General features: G+C 41.0%; 1 protein-coding gene across 4 annotated transcripts in view; it reads left to right on the top strand.

Annotated features, from left to right (window-relative positions):
- The window catches only part of LOC6054177, a 118,777-nt gene extending 96,907 nt beyond the window's left edge, over nt 1-21,870 (top strand). For 3 of the 4 annotated variants that reach the window (XM_038263667.1, XM_038263665.1, XM_038263666.1), the window contains exons 5-6: nt 15,828-16,959; nt 20,387-21,870. In XM_038263667.1, the coding sequence (XP_038119595.1) occupies nt 15,828-16,959; nt 20,387-20,634 (1,380 nt within the window). In that variant the 3' untranslated portion in view covers nt 20,635-21,870. Of the gene's footprint in view, nt 1-15,827; nt 16,960-17,238; nt 17,427-20,386 lie in introns of those variants that run through there. The other variant, XM_038263668.1, reaches the window with a different exon arrangement.
- Nucleotides 21,871-22,192: the final 322 nt, after the last annotated feature.

The raw sequence follows: 22,192 nt of genomic DNA, 5'->3' as shown, positions 1-22,192 counted from the left end.
CAACTTTCACAATTAAACGGTACAAATTCTATTGAAAATAAGGTATAAAGAAGGTAAAGAGAGAAATGCGCCACCGCCACCGTCCATTGGCTTATCGCTCTAAATCCAACCTGCACAAATGCACACATACACAAACACACACCGGTGTGAGTTTTGCAAAGTGTGAACTGTTGTTTGCCTAAACACACTGCCGGTCGGTTGTGCCGGTCGGAGTTCTCCAAAGCTGCTAATAGGTGACGCAAATATTTGCAAATTCTGCGTGCCATTTTTTTCTGTTCTGTTTACTTTTTCCCTAACCTTTTTTTCTGCATATGAATCTAAGCTACTTGCCTTTGTGGAGAAGCGTCATAATTGCACGGTTATTGAAAGTTGGACGAATTTTGAATTTGAAATTTTCGGTTTTTTACATTTTCAAAAGCTACATTTTTGATTGTAAATTGAGGCATCTTCAAATTAAATATGGCTTTAAGATTTTGATAAATTTTAAGTCTACTCAAACCAACTTCAGCGTGTATGAAGCTGTCAAAAGGGGCGCCCCCTCGATTGGCGCAACCGGGGGGTCGTCCCCCATGTTGACCGCAAACACAGAGTTAGACCTCAAGGAATGTCTCTTTGATGCGCGTCGTCAAGCCGTGAAGAATTCCCCTGCCACCGTGGTGCGCTAAGTTATTGTAGCAGTGTTCTACGGCTTCACGCGCCCCGCAGGAATCGTAAAAATCGAGACATTGAACTTGGCTTGACTTAACTTGACATTGCTACAAGAGTGCTTGCACGAGGTGTACTATTTTTGCGCAAAGACAGTTGCTTAAGGGGGAGTAAAATAAACAACCTCCCCTCGCGCGCCGCTACTCAATTTTGGGTAAGGGAAGAGTGGCTTAACCCGCTTTGGGACCAGCTGAGAGGAAGAGAGTACATAAACAAACCGAGGTGTTATGTCATGTTAGCGATCAGCCATTAATCAGTTGAAACGGGGCAGGCGTATGGGACAAATAATGGTTGTTATCATTTCGGAGGCGAATAAAAGGGGCTATTTGGTCGTGATATCTGGTCTTTTCTGGGATTTTGGCGAATATTCTACAAATTTGACTTTGAGTGTGGTGAATTCAAAATTTGCCGTGGTGAGCTTGTCTGACGGTGAGAAATGCTTTCGTTTCGTTTTTGGCCTAGACTTCACCATAAGTTGTTTCTATCACAGCTTTATCATGAAATGAAAACTGGTCACAAAGTCATGAGAACTGTCAAACCGTTAGCATAGATGTAGAACAGCAATAAATTCTAATGAAAATGGTATTAATTATGAGCCTTGTGAACGCATCCGCAACCACATTTGATGACTTTATTAGAAGAGTGTAGAGTTGGTGGTGGACCACCACCATAGAAAAACTCCGGAGAATGGACCCACTGTGTCTCGCGGAGATCTAGGAAATTATGCAACAGCTGACACACTAGTTCAGTGGCGTGGGACAGAAATTGCAGTTGTCACGAGCCGTCCAGAAGTCATCGACCGGCTGGCTAGTAGTGCCGTACGGACCAGTTACTATCACTGCCATTAAACGGCACCAGACCCAAACCAGGCTTCGACAATTCAATTAACTTGGGGAGAAGTGTCTGGCACTTGGGAGCATGGATTCCCAATTTCTTGGAGACAGTGATGGGAAAGGCGAAAAACTAATGTCAATGTGAAGTAAAGTTAAGTTGAGTTGAGTTGAGTTGAGTTGAGTTGAGTAGAGTAGAGTAGAGTAGAGTAGAGTAGAGTAGAGTAGAGTAGAGTAGAGTAGAGTAGAGTAGAGTAGAGTAGAGTAGAGTAGAGTAGAGTAGAGTAGAGTAGAGTAGGTGAGTGGGGTAGAGTGGGAGTGGAGTGGAGTGGGGTAGGTAGGTGGGTGGGGTGGAGTGGAGTGGTGGGGTGGAGTGGAGTGAGGTGGAGTAGGTGGGAGTGGAGTAGAGTGGAGTGGAGTGGAGTGGGGAGTAGAGTGGGGTAGAGTGGAGTAGAGTGGGTAGGTGGAGTGGGAGTAGGTAGAGTGGGAGTGGAGTGGAGTGGGGTGGGAGTGGAGTGGAGTAGGTGGGGTGGAGTGGAGTGGGGTAGAGTGGAGTGGAGTGGAGTGGAGTGGGGTAGGAGTGGAGTGGAGTGGAGTGGGGTGGAGGGAGTGGAGGTGGGAGTAGGAGTAGAGTGGAGGTGGAGTGGAGTGGGTGGAGTGGGTGGAGTAGGTGGAGTGGAGTAGAGTGGAGGTGGAGTAGGTGGGGTGGAGTAGGGTAGGTGGAGTGGAGTGGGGTAGGTGGGGTAGGTGGGGTGGAGTGGGGTAGAGTGGAGTGGGGTGGAGTGGGGGGTGGAGTGGAGTGGGGTGGGGTAGGTGGGAGTGGAGTGGAGTAGGTGGGGTAGGTGGAGTGGAGTGGAGTGGAGTGGAGTGGGGTAGAGTAGAGTAGAGTAGAGTAGAGTAGAGTAGAGTAGAGTAGAGTAGAGTAGAGTACACAGTAGAGTAGAGTAGAGTAAAGTAGAGTACACAGTAGAGTAGAGTAGAGTACAGCTGAGTAGAGTAGAGTAGAGTAGAGTAAAAGTAGATTAGAGTTTCCCATCACTGGTCAAATCAGCACCAGCTGCTTCTCCTTCTCCACCACCAACATTACATCAAAGATCGACAATCTTTTAATAGCCCCCCAATGCAACTTTAATTTAACGCTTGAACTTGAAAAATTTCCGGCTCGGTGGGGAGAGCCGCGAAAGCATTCCAACTCAACCAATCCGCCGAAAAACGCCAACTTGTCGCCTTCTGGTTTAACGCCGCAACGGACGTAGTTGCCTTTTTGGGTGCCACTTGGTGACTTTCGAATCTCTACCGAAATGTCGTGCAACAGATGTCGTTTAAGCCTCTTTTGGTGTAACGATTAGTAGCGGAGCGTGGTCTACTAGCAAGATATCAAGATTTAACGTTCAATTTGAATAACAGGAAACTCACCACGGCAATTCTGTATTCACCACAGACGTTTTACAGCTACTCAAACTTCATCGAAAATTCAAATCAAAGGTCAAACTTAGCTGGTCGCTCTCCCCTAGCCGGTTTAAGCTGGGCCTTTTGGGAGGCTGATGTGGTTTGCTCGGTAGCTGACACCATGTTTGACATTCTCCACATGGCGTGAATTTCGGGCCGGGTACTAATTGGGTGACCGAACAATGGGGGGACGGAATTTCCCCCTGCGGTTTCGCCGACATTGGCTTAGTGAGTGTTTGCGCTACCGGGATACGCTGGGTTTTTTTTCTGGTGTTTCAAATTTAGTAATTCGATATTGAAGGAAGTTGGTTGGTTAGCTTGGTTACGATTCTAACTTCAAAAAAATTTTGGAAAGTGACGAATTGCAGACTGGACTTCACCATGTAAAGACGAGAAGTGTTGATGCTTGACTGTTAAAAGAGGACAAGGGAAATTCTCCACGATAACTTCAAACATGTTTCGCCTGGAGATGGACGGTTTTCGAAGGTTAAAAATCTAGTCCTGCAAACACATACAAAATTCAAATATTCGCATTGATGCAAGCAGGCATCTTGTGCCAGATTCAAAGAAAAAACAACACGTTCTGCGTCACCTAATTGAGTGATTTATTGGAAGACTTCTGACGCGTGAAGCGCCACCATAAATGCTGGCGTACGTGTAATAGATTCGTCTACGGTGTTCAACCCGGTCCAGCCAGTCCACCAATCCATCACCATTGCGGGATCCAATCAAAGTGCACCTCTTTGAACGAAGACGACGCCATAACTCCAGAATCGAGTCCCAAGCCCCATGATTGATTGATAGGCTCGCGCGGTCACTTAGTCACCTCTTCGGATGTGGAACTCGTGCCTTGATCTGAGCTTTGATAGCAAAACAACAACTTGGCAGAACTTGGAGCGTCACTTTAGACAAGAAGCCAGTCGGTGGTCGTTGGATCCGTGCGGTAATTAAATTAAGCAATAAAACTTGTTGCTCTCTTCAGGAAAGAGACTGGCCTGACTGACGGCCGGTCCAATGAAAGTGAAAACTAGTAGCGGACACTTGAGACAAGACGCGACAAGGCGCCGGCCGGTTAAATGATTTGTAACCGGGAAGAAGCGTCTTGCGAGGGTACATAACATCAAATTGATATCAACGACCTCCTTTTGCCAGTTAAACTAGTGCGCAATTGAACTTCGAAACTAAGCTTGCAGAATCCTTGCAAGATTCACTTCTGGTTGCGTTCTAACACACTACCACCATCAAACCCGAATAGTTTAGGTGTAAAGGAATGGGAATCCATTCCTTTACACCTAAACTACGGTTCAAATTAAAGTGTTACGGCGGAAGGACGACCGACGCGGCCAATAGAGTTATCTACGTGCGCATGTATTGCGTGTACGTACACGAAAAAGATTGTGGTTAAATTTTGTACCGGCCAGCAAAACAAATGGCGTGCTAGTGTGCGTGAGATCGGGCTTAGATAACTCTATCGAGATTTTAAAAGTGAGAGTGTGTGCAACATGGAGTTAAACTTTCTGTGAAGTTGCTGTGAAGATACCATGGCACTTTGAAAAGTTTAACTCCATGTTGCACGCACACACTCTCACTTTTAATTTCTCGATAGAGCTAAGCCCGATCTCACACACACTAGCACACCATTTGTTTTGCTGGCTGGTACATATTTTAACCTCACTTTCTTTGTGTACGTACACGCAATACATGCGCACGTAGATAACTCTATTAAGCGCGGTTTTAGTTAGTAGAACATAAAACCGCGTGTATTTCGTTTGATTAACTTTTCAGAAGTGAGGCGAAGTGAAGCTTCCCCACAAAGCAGCGTTTGACAGCTAGCGCATGCACTGGCGGCGCACTTAAGTGGGGGCACACGGATTGCAAGGGGTTGCACACTCAATACAAATCTCTGTTTAATGAAAACTTTTTTTTTTCGGTTTCCCTTTTTTCTTGAGTTGTCAACCGCTGAAAAATTTCCATCGCGTGACCAACACTTAAAGATCACAATCTATCCCAATCGTCATCGCGGTGGACAATTTGTTTTGACGTGTTCAATCATAGTCGAGCAAACAAATGTTTGAAGCGCCTGTCCACCCAAAAAAACCCCGATCGTTGGCGGCGGCTAGTTGCGCCGACTAAACTGTGGTGAATTTTTGATTGATTGACTCACGCGCCTTGTCAAGAGGGGGGCGCGCATTTAGTCAAAATTTCACCACGTCAAAGCAGACTAAACTGACTCCAAACAGGAGGTCCGGAGGGTTGGTTTGCGTGTGGCGACTCTACACTGAAATAAAAAAATAGTACCAAATTCCTTTATTCTAGGAATTTTGCCTCTTTTCCTTATTTAGTAATTGGGTTTTTTGGATTACTTAATAAGGAAAGGAGCCAAAATTCCTAGAATTTAGGAATTTGGTACTTTTATTTTTTTTCAGTGTAGGCTTCAACCATCATCAGCTGGTGGCGGTGGGATAATAGTGCGTAGACATGCGTGGCCCCAATTATTGCTGAATTAATGGAGTCGCTGCGCCGCGCGAAATGTTTGGGAACTCGCAAATTAATGAGTTGAGTAGGCTGTCTTAATTAGAAGCTGGCGCGAGCCTTCAGTCAACGCAGTTGACGGCTGTAATTTGTACCGGGAGGTCATGGACCTGCTACCCCCACTTGAATGTTACTAGCCATCAATACAAGGATCAAGCTCTAAAACAGTACCGAGCAGTATTACTTTGTGACACAAGTGCTGAAAAGTTTTTTGAACCAGAAAACGCTTTTAGCCGAACGTATTATTTTGAAAAAATATGTTTAAGCATAATTGATGAACATTATATTAAACTTCAAATTGTTTATTAAATTTGATTTCAACATGTATTGTATTTTAAATCAATTGAATAACAAACATAATTCATAATCAAAATATTATTTTTTTTTCATATTTTCCTTACATTAAAGACAACTTGTTCATCGTTTATTTAAATACGTTTTACAATTATTTAAAAATAAAATTGCTCAAACTTTTATGCGTTTTCTTTTCTTATAGATTTGAATAATGTTCTTTTAAAATCCTTTTGAAATTTTGTGAAATAATTTGATAACTCCCGCTCTCGACGATCCCTTTAATATCGAAAACAAGAGAGTCCCCTATATCTGGATCCCATAGAATAGTCTAATGAATAATATCTTGAAAAAATAGCTCTAAATCTGACAATATTTGTTTTATTTGGAAACTACTTCCAAAATACTTGTAAAAATCTTGTGTAGTCTTGTCTTGAATTTGGAGCAGTTCTCTCAGATTTCGGTCATTCGATTTTTTTAATGTATTTTTAAATCCAACTGAAACTTGTTTGGCGCCTTCGGTATGCCCAAAGAAGCCATTTTGTATCATTAGTTTGTCGATATAATTTTCCATACAAATTTGGCAGCTGTCCATACAAAAATGATGAATGAAAATTCAAAAATCTGTATCTTTTGAAGGATTTTTTTTGATCGATTTGGTGTCTTGGGCAAAGTTGTAGGTATGGATACGGACTACACTGGAAAAATGATACATGGTAAAAAAAATTGATGATTTTTTATTTAACTTTTTGTCATTAAAACTTGATTTGCAAAAAAACACTGTTTTTTTCATTTTCTGATTTGTTTTAGAGGACATTAAATGCCAACTTTTCAGAAATTTCCAGGTTGTGCAAAAAATCATTGACCGAGTTATGATTTTTTTAATCAATACTTATTTTTTCAAAAAATCGAAATATTAGTCGCAAAAAAATCAACTTTATTTTCGATGTAAAATCAAATTTGAAATCAAAAAGTACTCCAGTGAAATTATGATACAGTGCATCGTTTTCAAGTATAGCCATTTTTAGGTAATTTTTTTGAAAAAAGTCGCAGTTTTTAATTTTTTTAAATTAGTGCACATGTTTATCCACTTTTGAAAAACATATTTTTGAAAAGCTTAGCAAATTCTCTATATTTTGCTTTTTCTGAATATTGTTGATAAGACCTTTAGTTGCTGAGATTTTGCCATACAAGGATTAAAAACAGGAAAATTTATGTTTTCTAAGTCTCACCCAAAAACCCACAATTTTCTAATGTCGATATCTCAGCAACTATAGGTCCGATTTACAATGTTAAAACATGAAACATTTATGAAATTTTCCGATCTTTTCGAAAACAATATTTTTAAAATCAAGACTAACATTTTAAAAGGGTAAATCTTTCAGTATCACGCCCTTTCAAAATGTTAGTCTTGGTTTAAAAATTTTGAAAATATTTTTTTCTAAAAGATCGAATTGGATTTTACGAATGTTTCACATTTTAACATTGTAAATCGGACCATTAGTTGCTGAGATATCGACATTAGAAAATTGTGAGTTTTTGGGTGAGACTTAGAAAACATAAATTTTTCTGGTTTTAAACTTTTGCATGGCAAAATCTCAGCAATTTGGGGTCGTATCAACAATATTCAGAAAAAGTAAAATATAGAGAATTTTCCCAGCCTTTCAAAAATATTTTTTTTCAAAAGTGGGCAAACATGTGCACTTATTTTAAAAAATGAAAAACTGCGACTTTAAAAAAAAAGTCACCTAAAAATTGATTTAACTTGAAAACGATGCACTTTATAAAAATATCATTAACATACTTTTTGATTGCAAATTTGATTTTACATCGAAAAAGTAAGTCAAATCGATTAAAAATTCCTTCAAAAGATACAGATTTTTGAATTTTCATACATCGTTTTTGTATGGACAGATGGCAAATTTGTATGAAAAATTATATGGACAAACTAATGATGCAAAATGGCTTCTTTGGGCATACCGAAGGCACCAAGAAAGTTTCAGCCGGATTAAAAAATACAAAAATTAAAATTGAAGAAAAAAAGACCGATTTCGTAGAGAATTGCTCTTTAATTAAAAAAAAAGGTGCAGGTGGTTATGTTACACATGACCAATATGACAAAGAACTAAGCAGAAAAGCTTTTAAAATTAAGCCATTTTGTTGAATTATTCGTCAGATAAAATCAAAACATTATTGGATTTATATTTTCGCTCAATTTCTCCTTATGCTCCGTATAAAAAACCATGATATCTTTCTCTATGGTTCGATGTTTGTCCCCCAATCGGAACAATCGTGAGGTAGCGGCCTCTCCAGATTGTGGCCACCTTTTCGAAATGGCCAGTATTAAAAACCATGAGTTATGATACCCATATTGCCAAAACTCGTTGATTCAGTAAATGTTTTCCCGGAAAAACTTTCCTTTAGGGCACCGCTCACTCCAGGTTTTGACCACCTTATTATTAAATTGCCATTTTCATAACCAATATCAAAAACCATGAATTTTGATACCAATATTGCTCAAAATCGTATGGTTCGGTAAATGTCCTCTTGGGAGAACCTTCCTGGGGGCACCGGCCACTCCAGGTTGAGCCCAATACTGTCAAAATGGCCATTTTCATCCAATGTTGTCCAGTCTCGTATGGCCATCCATCGGAACAACCCTGAGGAATCTAGCCACTCCGGGTTTTGTGGCCAGAATATTCCGGTGGCTCTCAATTATTCTGGCTGGCCTGCCTCCACTTGGTCAGCTCCTAGCTCCAGGCCAGCTGCTCCAGGTCCAGGTTGTTGTTTACTCCTCGGCGTCCAACGATATAATGATTTCCCTGGGTTTACCGAGCGGGGTTATATTGGCTTAGAATGGAGACGGATGCCTCGCCCCTTTGCGCCGGTTATCCCATTCCTACGTCATTCGCTTTTTGATGCACTGGTGGGGATAGGAAGTCGTAAAAGCAGCATTTTTGCCAACGATTTTCATTCCATCGAGCAAGGCCTACTTGGATGGACGCGCGAGAAGATGGCGACAAGAATCAACTTCCGCTACAATTTAACAAAATGGCGCTTTTTAGGGTCAACGAAAAATTCACGAAACAGTTATTGTTTCAAATGGTTCATGCACTGCTTCTGGTGCATTTTTAAAGCTTTTGACGCTTGGCGTTTACATTAATTTAAATATTTCCCCCAAAATTTTCGTTAAAAAATAGATCGAATAATACAAATTTTTGCTTGCAAGTGTCAAACGTCAAACGATCGCAGTTGGCCTTGAACATGCAAGCGGATGCTTTGACCCAAGCAAAAAATCTTTCCGCTCTCTGATTGGCTGTTTTGTTTTGAACAATGGCTCAAAATCGTATGGTTCGGTAAAAGTCCTCCCGGGAGAACCTCCCTGAGGGCACCGGCCACTCCAAGTTGTGGCCAATACTGTCAAAATTGCCATTTTAATTACCAGTACCAAAAACCAAGATGTTTGATACCCATATTGCCCAAAATCGTATGGTTCGGTAAATGTCCTCCCGGGAGAACCTCCCTGAGGACACCGGCCATTCCAAGTTATGGCCAATAGTGTCAAAATGGCCATTTTCATCACCAGTATCAAAATCCAAGATGTTTGATACCCATATTGTCCAGTCTCGTATGGCCTTCCATCGGAACACCCCTGAGGGTTCTGGCCACTCCGGGTCTTGTGGCCAGAATATTCCGGCTGGCCTGCCTCCGCTTAGGCTGCTCCTCGTCCAGGCCAGCTGCTTTTCGGCCAACTGCTTCTGGGCCTCCAGGCCATCTGCTTCCAGGTCCAAGTTGTAGTTTACTCCTCGGCATCCAGCGATAGAATGATTTCCTGGGCTGATCGAGCGGGGTTATATTGGCTCAGAATGGTGACGGATGCCCCGCCTTTTTGTGCCGGTTATCCCAAACCTCATCTTTCGCTTTTTGTTGCAACTGTGTGGAAAATTCTACGCAACAGTGCCTTGTTACGTTGCAGACTCCTTCCCCAGTACCAAGCATGCAACATTTTCGTAACGCGCGACAATTTTCGTTTTTCTGGATTGACACCTCACCAGAATAGAGCCCTTAAGACAAAGTTCTTTGTCAAAAAAATATATTTCTCAAAATTTATTTTCCCTAAAAGAGCACGCAGCTAGCAACATCTAAACATAGAAACATGTACCCTCCCTGTAAAGGCTTATGAATTGATCTCAGTTGAAAGGTTCTCCAAATCTCTGAATTGCAAATGTAACATCCTGGAGCAGAACTGTTAAATTCTAATAAACACCAATTGAATTGAATTGAATTAAAAAAATAAAGCTTAATTGAACTGAGAAGCGATCTACCAATTGAATATTTCTAATTTCGCGGCATTTCACCGTATTTACCAAATTTTACGGCCACGCTTGTTCTCGGCCAACTCTATAACTTAGCAGAAATTATTACACTCTAAAGAACCCTGCAAAATTACCACAACAACAAAATTAGGCCGTTGCCAATATTTTTTAAGTTTATATCGATATTACAAAAAAAAAAATGTTGGCCCCGGACTAACCTAAAAAAGGTTAGGTCGTTCGCTCAGTCCAGGTGTAGGAGTCGTCTGCCTGGGTCCTGTCCTGGTGGAGTCGCTGGTAGGCAGTTGGACTAACAATCCAAAGGTCGTCAGTTCGAATCCCGGGGTGGATGGAAGCTAAGGTGTAAAAAGAGGTTTGCAATTGCCTCAACAATCAAGCCTTCGGATACCTAGTTTCGAGTAGGAATCTCGCAATCGAGAACGCTAAGGCAATGCTGTAGAGCGGATAATTTGATTTTGATCGATATTGCAAAAAAAAAATGGTAAAACAAACTTATAAATTTCAATGTAAACAGACGTGCAATCAACCGAAAAGAATTATGCATTTTCCTTGCGTTGATAATATTTTTTGTATTATTAAACCAGTTTGAAATTATTTTGTTTTTGTTTCGTGAAATTTCAATGTACTGTACAGCAAAAAGATTTTGAAAAATATTTTTTAATAACTGTACTTTGAGATGACTTTTACGACACTCTATTCGTTATTTTGTCGAAAACTTGACCTGTAGTTAAGTTTTTCTAGTTTTTATTTTTCCAACTCAAATTTTGAAAGTTAGGTTCAACATGTGCACTTAAAATGCCTATTTGTAAATATTACTTGGCAAAATTGAGCACCTGATTATGTATCGAATGAATCCCCTAAAAAATCAAACTGGCCAAACTTGTTGTTGGTTACAACACTTTACTCTGATAAAGACTGACTTAATATTTCAGTAAGCATAATCGCGCTGCTCAAATTACACGGTTGTCACTCATCCTTAAGACGTGGCCACCTCACAAGTTGTTGCAGCGAACCAACACCAACCTGGCCCAAAACTGTAGCTAGTCTTATGAGCTTTTATAATCAAGTCATATTGCGTAGGGTCCTACTTTTGGCTTACTTGCTTGAAAAAGTTCCAGTTTTCATTCGAGAACTGTTTAAAAAATACCCGAATGATACACTTGTAAAAAGTTGTAATAATGTGATTGACTTTTGTAATTTGTAGAAAAATCTTTTGAAATTAGTATTGATTTCATGAATCAATGTTAACCTCTTTCAAGCTATTTATGCTGGATTCACTCCAAAATCCCTTCACGTGGTAGGGGAGAGTGGGGAGACTTGATCCCCTTTTTTTGTATCGCACATAACTCTGTCAATTTCTCACAAAACTATAAACTTTTTGCATGAAATGAAAGCTTTAACATTCAACTATGTTTGGCTGATAAGGGTATTTCATCAGATAAACTCTTAGAATAATGCCAAGCGTTTTATAAAAATATTTTAAACTGGCATTTTCAAAATGTTGGGGGTAATTTGATCCCCCTTTCAACATTTTGAAGAAATCTTTAGAAAAATGTTTCTTATTCATCCAAACTTTTAATTTTCTATAAGTTACAGCAATTTCACATAAAACCTGTACGTTTGTGTTCAAAATACAACAAGTTAAGTATGTAAAATATTTGAAAACTTTTTTAAAATATTATTTTTTAGACCAAAACTGAGCATGTTTACAAAAGCTGGTAATTTTTGTATACAAAACTTTTGAAAAATGGTTCAAACTGCAGTTAGTTATGTACAACTATACTGAAGGAAACTATGTACGAAAACCCAGCCAAATTATTTAATCTTGAGGCTGATTCCAGTGACTGTAAAAATGCAGGGATCAAGTCTCCCTAAACGCACTTTTTTAAACAATTGATTGTAAAAAAAGTATGACGATAAATTTAACATCAAATGCGTAAGGGTTTTAGAGTTGATATGTTTATCAAACAATTCAGGTATAAAAATATTTTTTTGAATAATTTTTGAGTGTTTTCTATACTTATCAAAACAAAGAAAAAAGGAAATTTTTTGCAGCACTTCTTCGAAAAATGTGTGTAACTCAATCTAAACATTTTTTTTATTTTTTTCTTTGTTTTCTACAATGAGTTTTAGTCAATTTCGCACAACTTTCTAAAACAAAGCTAATTGTTTTACCCACATGCTGACGAGATACAGGCTTGGGATCAAGTCTCCCCGGGGATCAAGTCTCCCCACTCTCCCCTACTTCAATTCAGAATTTAAAACTGGTAACATTGCCGTTCATCTTTATTCTTTACAAATGTATTTGATTGGCCTTTCTGAGGTATGATTAATAAAGAAGTTCTTCCAACACCGCCAAGAAGTTCTAAGATTTCGAGATTTGTGTAGATTTTAAGGGACTTTTAATGCAAATTAAGTTATTTTTATAGTGGTTTTGATTGAGCATGAGCATGAGCATGAGCATAAGAGACCACCCATGGTTGTCCTTCTCCGTTGCTGAACAGGACCGTAATATCCCATCAGCACAATCGGTCACACGCTTTAACGATCAAATGATGTTTCTCTTATCAACAGCATGAATGCGCTGAAAAGATAAAACATCACGATCATCAAAACTAGAGCCGGTGCGAATAGGAAACAGTCGTTGGCCACCAACGGCGCCAGCCATGTCAGTTTGTAGATCTCGGGGGATTGGGACGGGAATGTTAGTTAGCACAGGCTGCTACCAAGGGTGGGTTCTATACGATATCCACACCCCCGCGTGTGCCGGAAAACTACTTCTACTTGGGATTTTGTTAGTGGGTAAGGGTAATGGCCAGGATTCAACATAGAGGATGATGATGCGACCCAATAATCAATAAATTTTCTTTAATGGTGTGATGTATTATGCATTCTCAAGGCAAACAGTCGGAGTATGCGGATGAGACTATTCCCGGTTATTTGGTGTTGAGTTTAGCATAAACGTTTCAATCTTAGACAGCCGGCTGTGGAAAGATAGAATCAAAATTATGTGTGATTAAAAGGTGAAATATTAAACTCAGCGTAACATATTTACGTAGAGTTGACCTGAGACTATTTATACTTTTAAATTATTATAAGATGAGCGACCAATTGATGACTGATGAGTTATGATATTATCTGAAGGACTTGAACAATCGCGTTGAAACAATATGTCGCCGTGATTCGCGGGAAACGAATGGTCGAATTGAATGATAATTTATATTTTGCTAACGCAATTTAAAACGAATCTTCCCGTGAAACAATTGCAAATCCTTATAGTATTAATTCGACCGAGATTCTCCACAAATTCTTCGTCGTCGTGCCTTCCGATCAACGGTGATGTAGGAAGGGCTTCATTCATTAAAATGAGTGTATGTCATATGCCTTAAAATATATTCGTCGGCGTGCCTTCCGATCATCGATGATATAGAAAGGACTTAAAAAAATTCGGATCGTTTCTATCGAAAACTATATAAATAGAACAGAAAAACTCATCAGCCAACGAACGCACAAACTGAAAAAAAAGAAGAAGAAGACCAAGACCAAGAAGACCCCATGCAAACAAACAGCGACACAAAAGAGGCGAAAATAACACGAAAAAAAAACAGGACTGTGCGTCCTCATAAGCACTACACTAATCTCTTTACCTAAGAATCACAAATAATACACAGACACAGAAATCACGATTTCAAGGAGATATTTCAATTCACACACATGAAAGCGACTGAAAATAACACAGCAAAATCCGAATCATCTGCTAAACATCAGAGAACAATAAAAAGTTGTAAACTAACTGGTTATCGTTATAAATAAGCTCACAAATTACAAAATTACAAATTACTATAAAACAAAAAAAAAAGTTTAAAAAATATATATAAGCGCATATTACATTTTGTTTAATAAGAATCGATTCATTCTTAAACAGCCGGCTGTGGAAAGACCGAATCGTAGGTCAAAATATTGTCACTTATTTTTATTCCTAATCCTTCCTAACTGAACAATAAGCTGAAGAAAGAAAAAAAAAGAAGAAAAAAAAACACACACACACACACACACAAAGTGGGGAAGATAAACGGCAAAAATTGTAGTGGAAATCTGGCTTGAGCTGTCTAATAGCATCAAACGAACTACTAGCAAAACAATCACAATTGGAATTTAATTTGAAGTGAATATTTTCATCAGTTGTCTTCTGGTTTACGTCTATACAATATTGCATGCAAGTTTGTTTAATGGAGTACCCGACGCGATTGGTAGTAAGCAATGTATTTCTTATGGAGCGAACTGTCAAACTACCACTAGGTCTACCCGGCATTGGCAAAAAACTATAGTTCTTCTGTCGACAAACACATTCATCGACTTTTATTTCGAAAGAGCGCGCAATGTTGTTTACTCTCTCTCCTATCCCCCCCACTGACGCAAACCCGCACTATCCACCAACACTAGCATGCACCCTCATACCCACACATAACAGCCCACAACCCAATATAAAAGGTGCAAAAAGAACGCTCTCACCCGCTTCCTCGTCAGGAAAGAATTAAGCCGCATCGCCCTCAACTCCGCTGCCAAGCGAGCCGGTCAACCAATTCGGCTGAGCCGGCTCGAGCCAGAGTGTTTGTGCCACTCAACGTCGGAATCGTCCTCTCATTCCTTGATCGCACAGCCCGGCTCCTCAGTCTTAAGCAGCAACCATACCAATACAAACACTCGCGAGTCGCGACTCTTCCATCGACTCTTTCGTCGACTTCGGCTTGGGGGAACAATTTTGGTCATCAGAATTATCCCAAAAATCAACACTAAGCATATTTTTCCGCGTCACTCCATAACTACCGAAACGCGCACATTAAACCGATTCGATCCGCACCGACTCTAAAACGAAATAATCACGGTTTCACCGAAAAAACGCGTTTCCAGTAGGACACCAACAAGACGCGCCGTTAACACTTTGAGCTCTCAAATTCCGGCTCACATCATTGGATCACTTTGATTAGAATTAGATTTGTTTTCCTCATTTTCACTTTCTCTCAGCACGAAAATTTCTTGCAAATTCGATCTTTTGTTTAAATTTGAACCTCCCTAGAACTCGAGTTTTGCTTGACCACACGCACACACAAGCACTGAAGGCGTATGCAACTGTCAAAACGTCAAATAATATCGGCACCGCCGCAGCAGGAGCAAAACTTTGATGAAACAATTAAAACGAAAAAACCACAATTTATCGGAAAACTCCATGTTCTCCGACACCACGAGCAAATTCCGCGACGATTGATACCACTTTTAACCAGAAAAATCGTATTTTTGCAGCGAAAAATCGAAAAAATAAACGACCGCGATTTTGCACTCGACCGCATCCAGCAAGCGTTGCCAGAGCTCCTCCTTATTTTTATAGTGGTTTTGATTGTCCTAAAAACAAACATTATTTCCAAAATAAATAAAGAAGAGAAAACTCTATAAATCATGCTATTTATAGCAAAATCTCTCAAATCTTTCCTCACGTATAGGTATCTTCGCATATTTACAATAATAATAATAGTATATCGTCGCCTGTGTGCTATCTTGCGATAAGTCAATTTTATCGCAAAATGTGTAAACTTTTGAAATGATTTCGACCTCGACCTAGATATCAACATTCTTTATGAACCTTTGCCAGTAGATTTATTAAAAACTTTTCCATTTTATCCCTTTACAGCGCGACTTTACCGACGACTGCGTGTTCAACGAGCAGATGGAGCAGCACCACTACAACACGTACAGCTCAACGCGCCACTCGAACGCACGGCGGACGCTCTACCTCGCGCTCAACAAAACCGGCCAACCCCGCAAGATCCAAATCCCGGTGAACCGCACGCTGGGCAAGCTTGCAACGTACACGAAGGCCCTCACGCAAACGGTTGCCCACGACCGGGTCGAGCGGTTAATATCTCGGTTATTCGGAGCGAACCACGTGCGGCACGGGTTGAAGCAACTGTGCGAGACGGGAGTCCTGCCCGAGGTGGAGATGCGGACGAGGCCGGCCTGTGGTGGCGGCCAGGGTGTGGCCAAACCTGCTGGGCTCAACAAGAGTCCAGCAGCGGCGGCCGCGGGTGGTGCCAACAAGGACAAGGACAGCAAAGACACGCTGCGCAAGAAGAAGAAGAAACGACGGAAATGCCGCGAAGACGAAACGCCCGGCGAGCACTGCTTCCGGCCGGCGGCGTCGGCGAGTAGTAGTGGTAGTAGTTTAGTAGGTACAAATAGTAATAGGCGGAGGTTGGCGACGCCCCCAGGGCAAGCCAAGAGTCAGCAGCTGAGGTGTGGCGGTGACGAGGGCGAGTGTGTTGATAGTCCTAGCAGTAGTAGTCCCAACAACAGTGCAAATAGTGTAAGTAGTAGCAATAGTAATCGAGCCAGCACAACAGTACCAAATGACGGCGGCGGCCCCAAGAAGAAGGTCGCGAAGAAGGTCAACCACCGGAACGCTCCTCCGAATGTAAATAGTAAGAAACCTAAGGGAGGCGGTGGCGGACCGGGTGGACCCGGCGGGGGAGGTCCCAAGAAAGCCAAACAGCAAACTAGTATTAGTAGTAGCACAGTGCCATTAGCCGCGAAGGGGAAAGTGAAAGCCATGACCTCTCCTAGAACGACCCCGCGAACGACAACCGCGCGGTCAACAACTACGACCACCCCAAGTCCTACCCCGTCCTCGTCCACAACCCCGTTCAACCTGGACGACACGTCCCAGTCCGAGGACGAGGAGCTGGCCGCGCTGGACATGGACGAGCTGGCCGCCCTCCATCAGCTCTCCTCGGCGGAGATCATCGAGGAGGACGAACTCGACGAAGGTAATCCCAGCCTCACTGGTCAATCTTTGAATTTTGTGGATGAGGAAGATTTGAACGATATGGATTTCTGAAGCAAGCGCGATTGACAAAACCAACTAAAACCAAACCCTTACTCTGTATACACACACACACACTTTAGAGAATGAGAGAATGTGTGGCGCGATGCCCGAGGCGACACTTAACTTATCACAAAACACAAAACAAAACACTCTCAACTTTACACACTTAGCCTAGTCTTAGTTAGCATTCTTTCGTTTGATTTCTTGTTTTTTTTTTAAGTTTTCAGTTCGATTAATTGTACAAAACATCCCCCTCTTCCCCCTCAAATCTCGTAAATTTGTCCTTGGTGGAGCCCGGGTCTCGTGGCGCAGGGGTAGCGGCTTCGGCTGCCGATCCCGATGATGCTATGAGACGCGGGTTCGATTCCCGCCTTATCCACTGAGCTTCTATCGGATGGTGAAGTAAAACGTCGGTCCCGGTTTCTCCTGTCTCGTCAGAGGCGCTGGAGCAGAAATCCCACGTTAGAGGAAGGCCATGCCCCGGGGGGCGTAGTGCCAATAGTTTCGTTTTTTCGGAGCCCGGATCATAGATGTAGTAGAACGCGTTCGCCTGACCTAAGTGTGTTCTAGAATGGCGTGGGACTACGAGCTGCTGCACGACGGGAATGTGCGGCCGTAATGAGTGACACTAAGCGCATGGTTTGAACATTTGTTTGTGTGGTTTGTTGCCTTCTTACCTTCTTCTGCGTGTAACTATATCTTACCTGATCTCTTCCTTTCCTGATTGTATATTATAACTTCCTATCACTTTTCTTGTAACATTCTTTCATGAATCTCTTTCTAACTGTATGGAATGTCGGTGAAATCTGTAATTATTTGGTTGGTTGTGTAACTTTTTTCTCAATTACGCTGGTGCAAATGTTTACTCAGACGATAATCATGCCATATTTTGTATCTTTTCTTGAGTTGTTGAGTTTCTTGAAAAACTACAGAAAATTTGAAGGACGCAACTTGCGGTACCCAAAACATGTATAGGTCATCGCTGAAAAGTTGGAGAAAAAATTTTAGCCTGGTCTGAGCACTTTTGTTTTTTTATGCTGTTTTCACGAGGAATTGCTGTATAGAAAATCTAAAAATTTTATATTACAGAAAATTTATTGAATCCACTTCAAAATATCATTTCCAATAAGGGACCATCCATAAACCACGTGGACACTTTTTTGGGAATCTGTTACCCCCCCCCCCCCCTTCGTGGACAATTGTCCATACAAAAAAAAACTTTTTTGTATGGATCGTGGACAATCGCCATACCCCCCCCCCCCCTAAAGTGTCCACGTGGTTTATGGATGGTCCCTAACTCCAGTTTGATATAAATATTTCAGTAACAGAACAATTTAAGCTTAAATTTTGCCGTGTGCCAAGTGATTTACTAAACTTTCTGCGTTTTTCTCAAAACACCGTGTCGATTTACGAGTGTCACGATGGAGATTGGACGGACCAAATTTTCTGAAATTTGGAGTGAGACTCTTATGACGAAGCCCTTTTTAGAAATTTTGTTTTTTTTAATCATTCAAAAATTAAAAAGTTACGATGAATGATTAATTTCATCTGGTTTTAAAAATACTCTTAAAAATCGGCCTTCGTCATGCACATGGGACCGGTTTAACTAATCTTAACCAAAATCATGATCCGATTTGGTCAAGGCAGTGTTGGATTTTTTTAAGTTTGCTTTACAACCGACAGATCATGACGGACTCTAGATTTCTATTTGAAACTAGGCGTCCGAAGGTCGTTTTTACCCTAGTTCCCTCGAACCCCGGATTCGAATTGACGACCTTTGGATTACGAGTGCCGAATAGCGACTTCACCGAAACAGGTTATGTTTTTTTTAAACTGCTATCTCCAAAAGGCTATATCTTGGCAACGATACAACAACATTAGTTGGAAATGTATCCAGGTTGTTAAGCGAAGATGGCGTTCGAATTGTGAACGTCCAAAATGTCAAAACCACGCAGTAGCACCAATATTAGAAAAAAAATGTGGCGGTCATGCCATTACACACTTTTTTCTTAATGTTGGTAACACTGCGTGATTTTGACATTTCGGGCGTTCACCATTCGAACGCCATCTTCGCTTAAAAACCTGGATACTTTAATGCCTTGAAAATAGATTTAAAAAAGTTGAGATACGTGCTCATACCAAATCTTGTCATTTTTGCTTAAAAACATGTACGCACAGACAAACAGACATGAAATATAGAACAAATTTGTGTTCAAAATAGGGGACCAGTTCGAATCAGTTTAATTCATATTTTGTCTGCACACTACTTGTGTGACGACTCTACAGAAGACCCAGAACATTACCACACATCGGTAGACTAGTCCCTGAACCACCCTGAGGCTATATGAATATGATCTGAGGCCAAAAACTTCCGACCTCTATCTTGTTACGGTGGTAGACCCATCGGCCGTAACTCCCGGGAATCTACAGGAGACCCAGAACATCACGACAAATCGGTAGACTAGCCCCTGAACCTCCCTGAGGCTATCCGGATATGATCTGAGGTCAAAAACCACAGACCTATATCTTGTTACGGCGGTAGACCCATCTAACGTAGCTCCCGGGACTCTACAGAAGTCCCAGAACATTACCACATATCGGTAGACTAGTCCTTGAACCTCCCTGAGGCTATTTGGATATTATCTAAGGTCAAAAACCATCGACCTCTGCTTTGTTACGGCGGTAGACCCATCGGTTGTAACTCCCGGGCTCTACAGAAGACCCAAAAAAATGACCACACATCAGTAGACTAGTACATGAACCTCCCTGAATCTATCTGGATATAATCTAAGGCCAAAAACCATCAACCTCTGCCTTGTTACGGCGGTAGACCCTTCAAGCGTAGCTCTCGGCACTCCACAGAAGACCTAGAACATTTCCACTTATCGGCAGACTAGTCCCTGAACCTTCCTGAGGCTATCTGGATATGATCTGAGGTCAAAAAACACCGACCTCTGCCGTGTTACGGCGGTAGACCCATCGGTCGTAACAACCGGGACTCTACAGAAGACCCAAAACATCACCACATACCGGTAGACTAGTCCCTGAATGTGACACATTCCAAATTTACAAATCACAGAGTTATCACAACAACCAACAAATATAAATTTCTCTGACACTTCTTTGCCTGAAATCTATTCTCCTGAAAAAAAATCCTTGTAAGTGCGTGCCATGCATCCGTGTGTTCCTCTACTAACTCCGTAACACTAATTCTTCCGGCCCTCATCCGTACTCCAGTCGGAAACCAAACTCCACAATGCCGAACACGCCACTAATCGTACACTTTCTCTACCGCTTCCCTGCGTCCTGCCCTGGGGACACCTTCTTCTTCTTTCTCTTCTCTTTTTTCTCTCTTTCTCTCCTTGCAGGACCCACCCACCCAAACCCGTCCGCTTCGCCCTGGCACGAACCCGCCCAGTCCAGCTTATCCCTGACCGCACCCCTCAACGTTACCGAGTACCACCCTAGTGCCAATGCCACTAGCAGCAGCATTTCCGCCATCGTCGTTGAGCATCAGTCCCGGCTTTTCCTGTCGTTTAGTTTCCTTAGCCTTAGCTCACTGCTGGTCGCGTCGGGCGCGTCCCTAACCGGCGTAAAGCGTCTGCTATATCTATGATCCGCACCCACCTCTCCAAAACTCCCCCACCAGCACAACAAGCATCCGAAAATGGGGCTTCGTACCCAGGTTCATCACATGTTTTGGCTTTAAAAACAAACAAACAAAAGCATACACTGAAAAAAATACACACACGGAATTTTTATAGACTGATTATTTTTAAAAGGATACAACGTTTAGAGATTCAAGGACTTTTCGGCAATACAAAATAAACAAGGAATGAAAATCGCAGCAATCGGAAATCGTTACGCTATTTACACAAGTTTTTAGAAAATTTGTTAGGCAGCTTACTATTTATATCGAGTTTAAGTAAACAGTCACTCACTACACTAATCTACAAAAAAACAACCAAACATTGACCAGTGATGCGAGGTTAGATATTTATGTATGAATAAAAGTCACGAAACATTTGAAGATTCCGCAAAAAAAAAAACAGAAACAAAAATAACGGTTCAGCACTGCGATTTATAAATGATGGGGCAAATTGAGTTCAACCCCTAACACTAACTTAACAAAATGAAAATTGTAGTTTTATGTCGTATCGAGTTAAAATTTACCTATTATATGGGAATCGAGAACAGATTTTCTGATCGGTTTGGTGCCTTCGGCAAAATTGTAGGTATTGCTTAGGGCTTACCTAGATTAAATTTTCAAAAGGTCTTATCTGGATTGGAAACCCATGACTCATAGGTTGTTTTGAAAAATTACTCTAGTTATCAGAAAAAAGTTATACTCTTAATTTTTTTTTTATTTTGACTTTTCTCACAAACAAATTAATTGCACAAAATAACCATTTTTGATCAATCTCATTTTTGAAAATGTTTCAGATGATAAAAATGGCATCTTTTTAGCTCTGGCAAAAGTTGTTCAAATTTCATTTGGCAGTGTTGTCAATGTTTCGAAAAAAAAACAATTGTTTGAAAAATGGGGAAAAATAAAAAAAAATTGACTTTAATTTTAAATGTGAAAGTTGCAATGCCGAAGACATCAAATCGATCAGAAACTCTGTTTTCAGGAAACAGATTCTTGATTATTTTAATAGTCATTTTGTATGGACAGCTGATAAAATTGTATGAAACCTAGTACGGACTAACTAATAATGCAAAATGACATCTTTGGTCATGGTCATTTCCAAAAATGCTGTCTTGTTAAGGGACATGAATTCGTTGCAAATCTTTTTCATACATCAGTAAACTCAATTTGTCCCACATTTCTGCTACCGATAAGTTGAAATTTGTTACAAAAAAAACCTTTAAGGAGCATTCACTGAATATCTTAACAAAACTGTTACAAAGTCCGTAACGGAGTCACAAATTTAACTGACATAGGCTGCTTGGCTCGACATTGTACTTATTTAATAGAATTTGGAAATCGCGCGAATTAGGGTAGAGGATTGTAAATACAAGGAAGAATCTGGAAGAAAATAGAAATGTTTGCTGGGTAGCTTGTGCTCGTTTGGTCTGCTCTGGCATTAGAGAAACCCACAACGAAGAATGCTTATAAATAGAGCCGTAGCTTTTCGGACGGTTGATTGAAATTATGATTTTCCATGACATGA

The sequence above is a fragment of the Culex quinquefasciatus genome, chromosome 3, assembly GCF_015732765.1.
Source record: "Culex quinquefasciatus strain JHB chromosome 3, VPISU_Cqui_1.0_pri_paternal, whole genome shotgun sequence".
NCBI lineage: Eukaryota > Metazoa > Arthropoda > Insecta > Diptera > Culicidae > Culex > Culex quinquefasciatus.
Note: the sequence above shows the minus strand (reverse complement) of the source record. Positions and strands in the feature narration are given on the sequence as shown.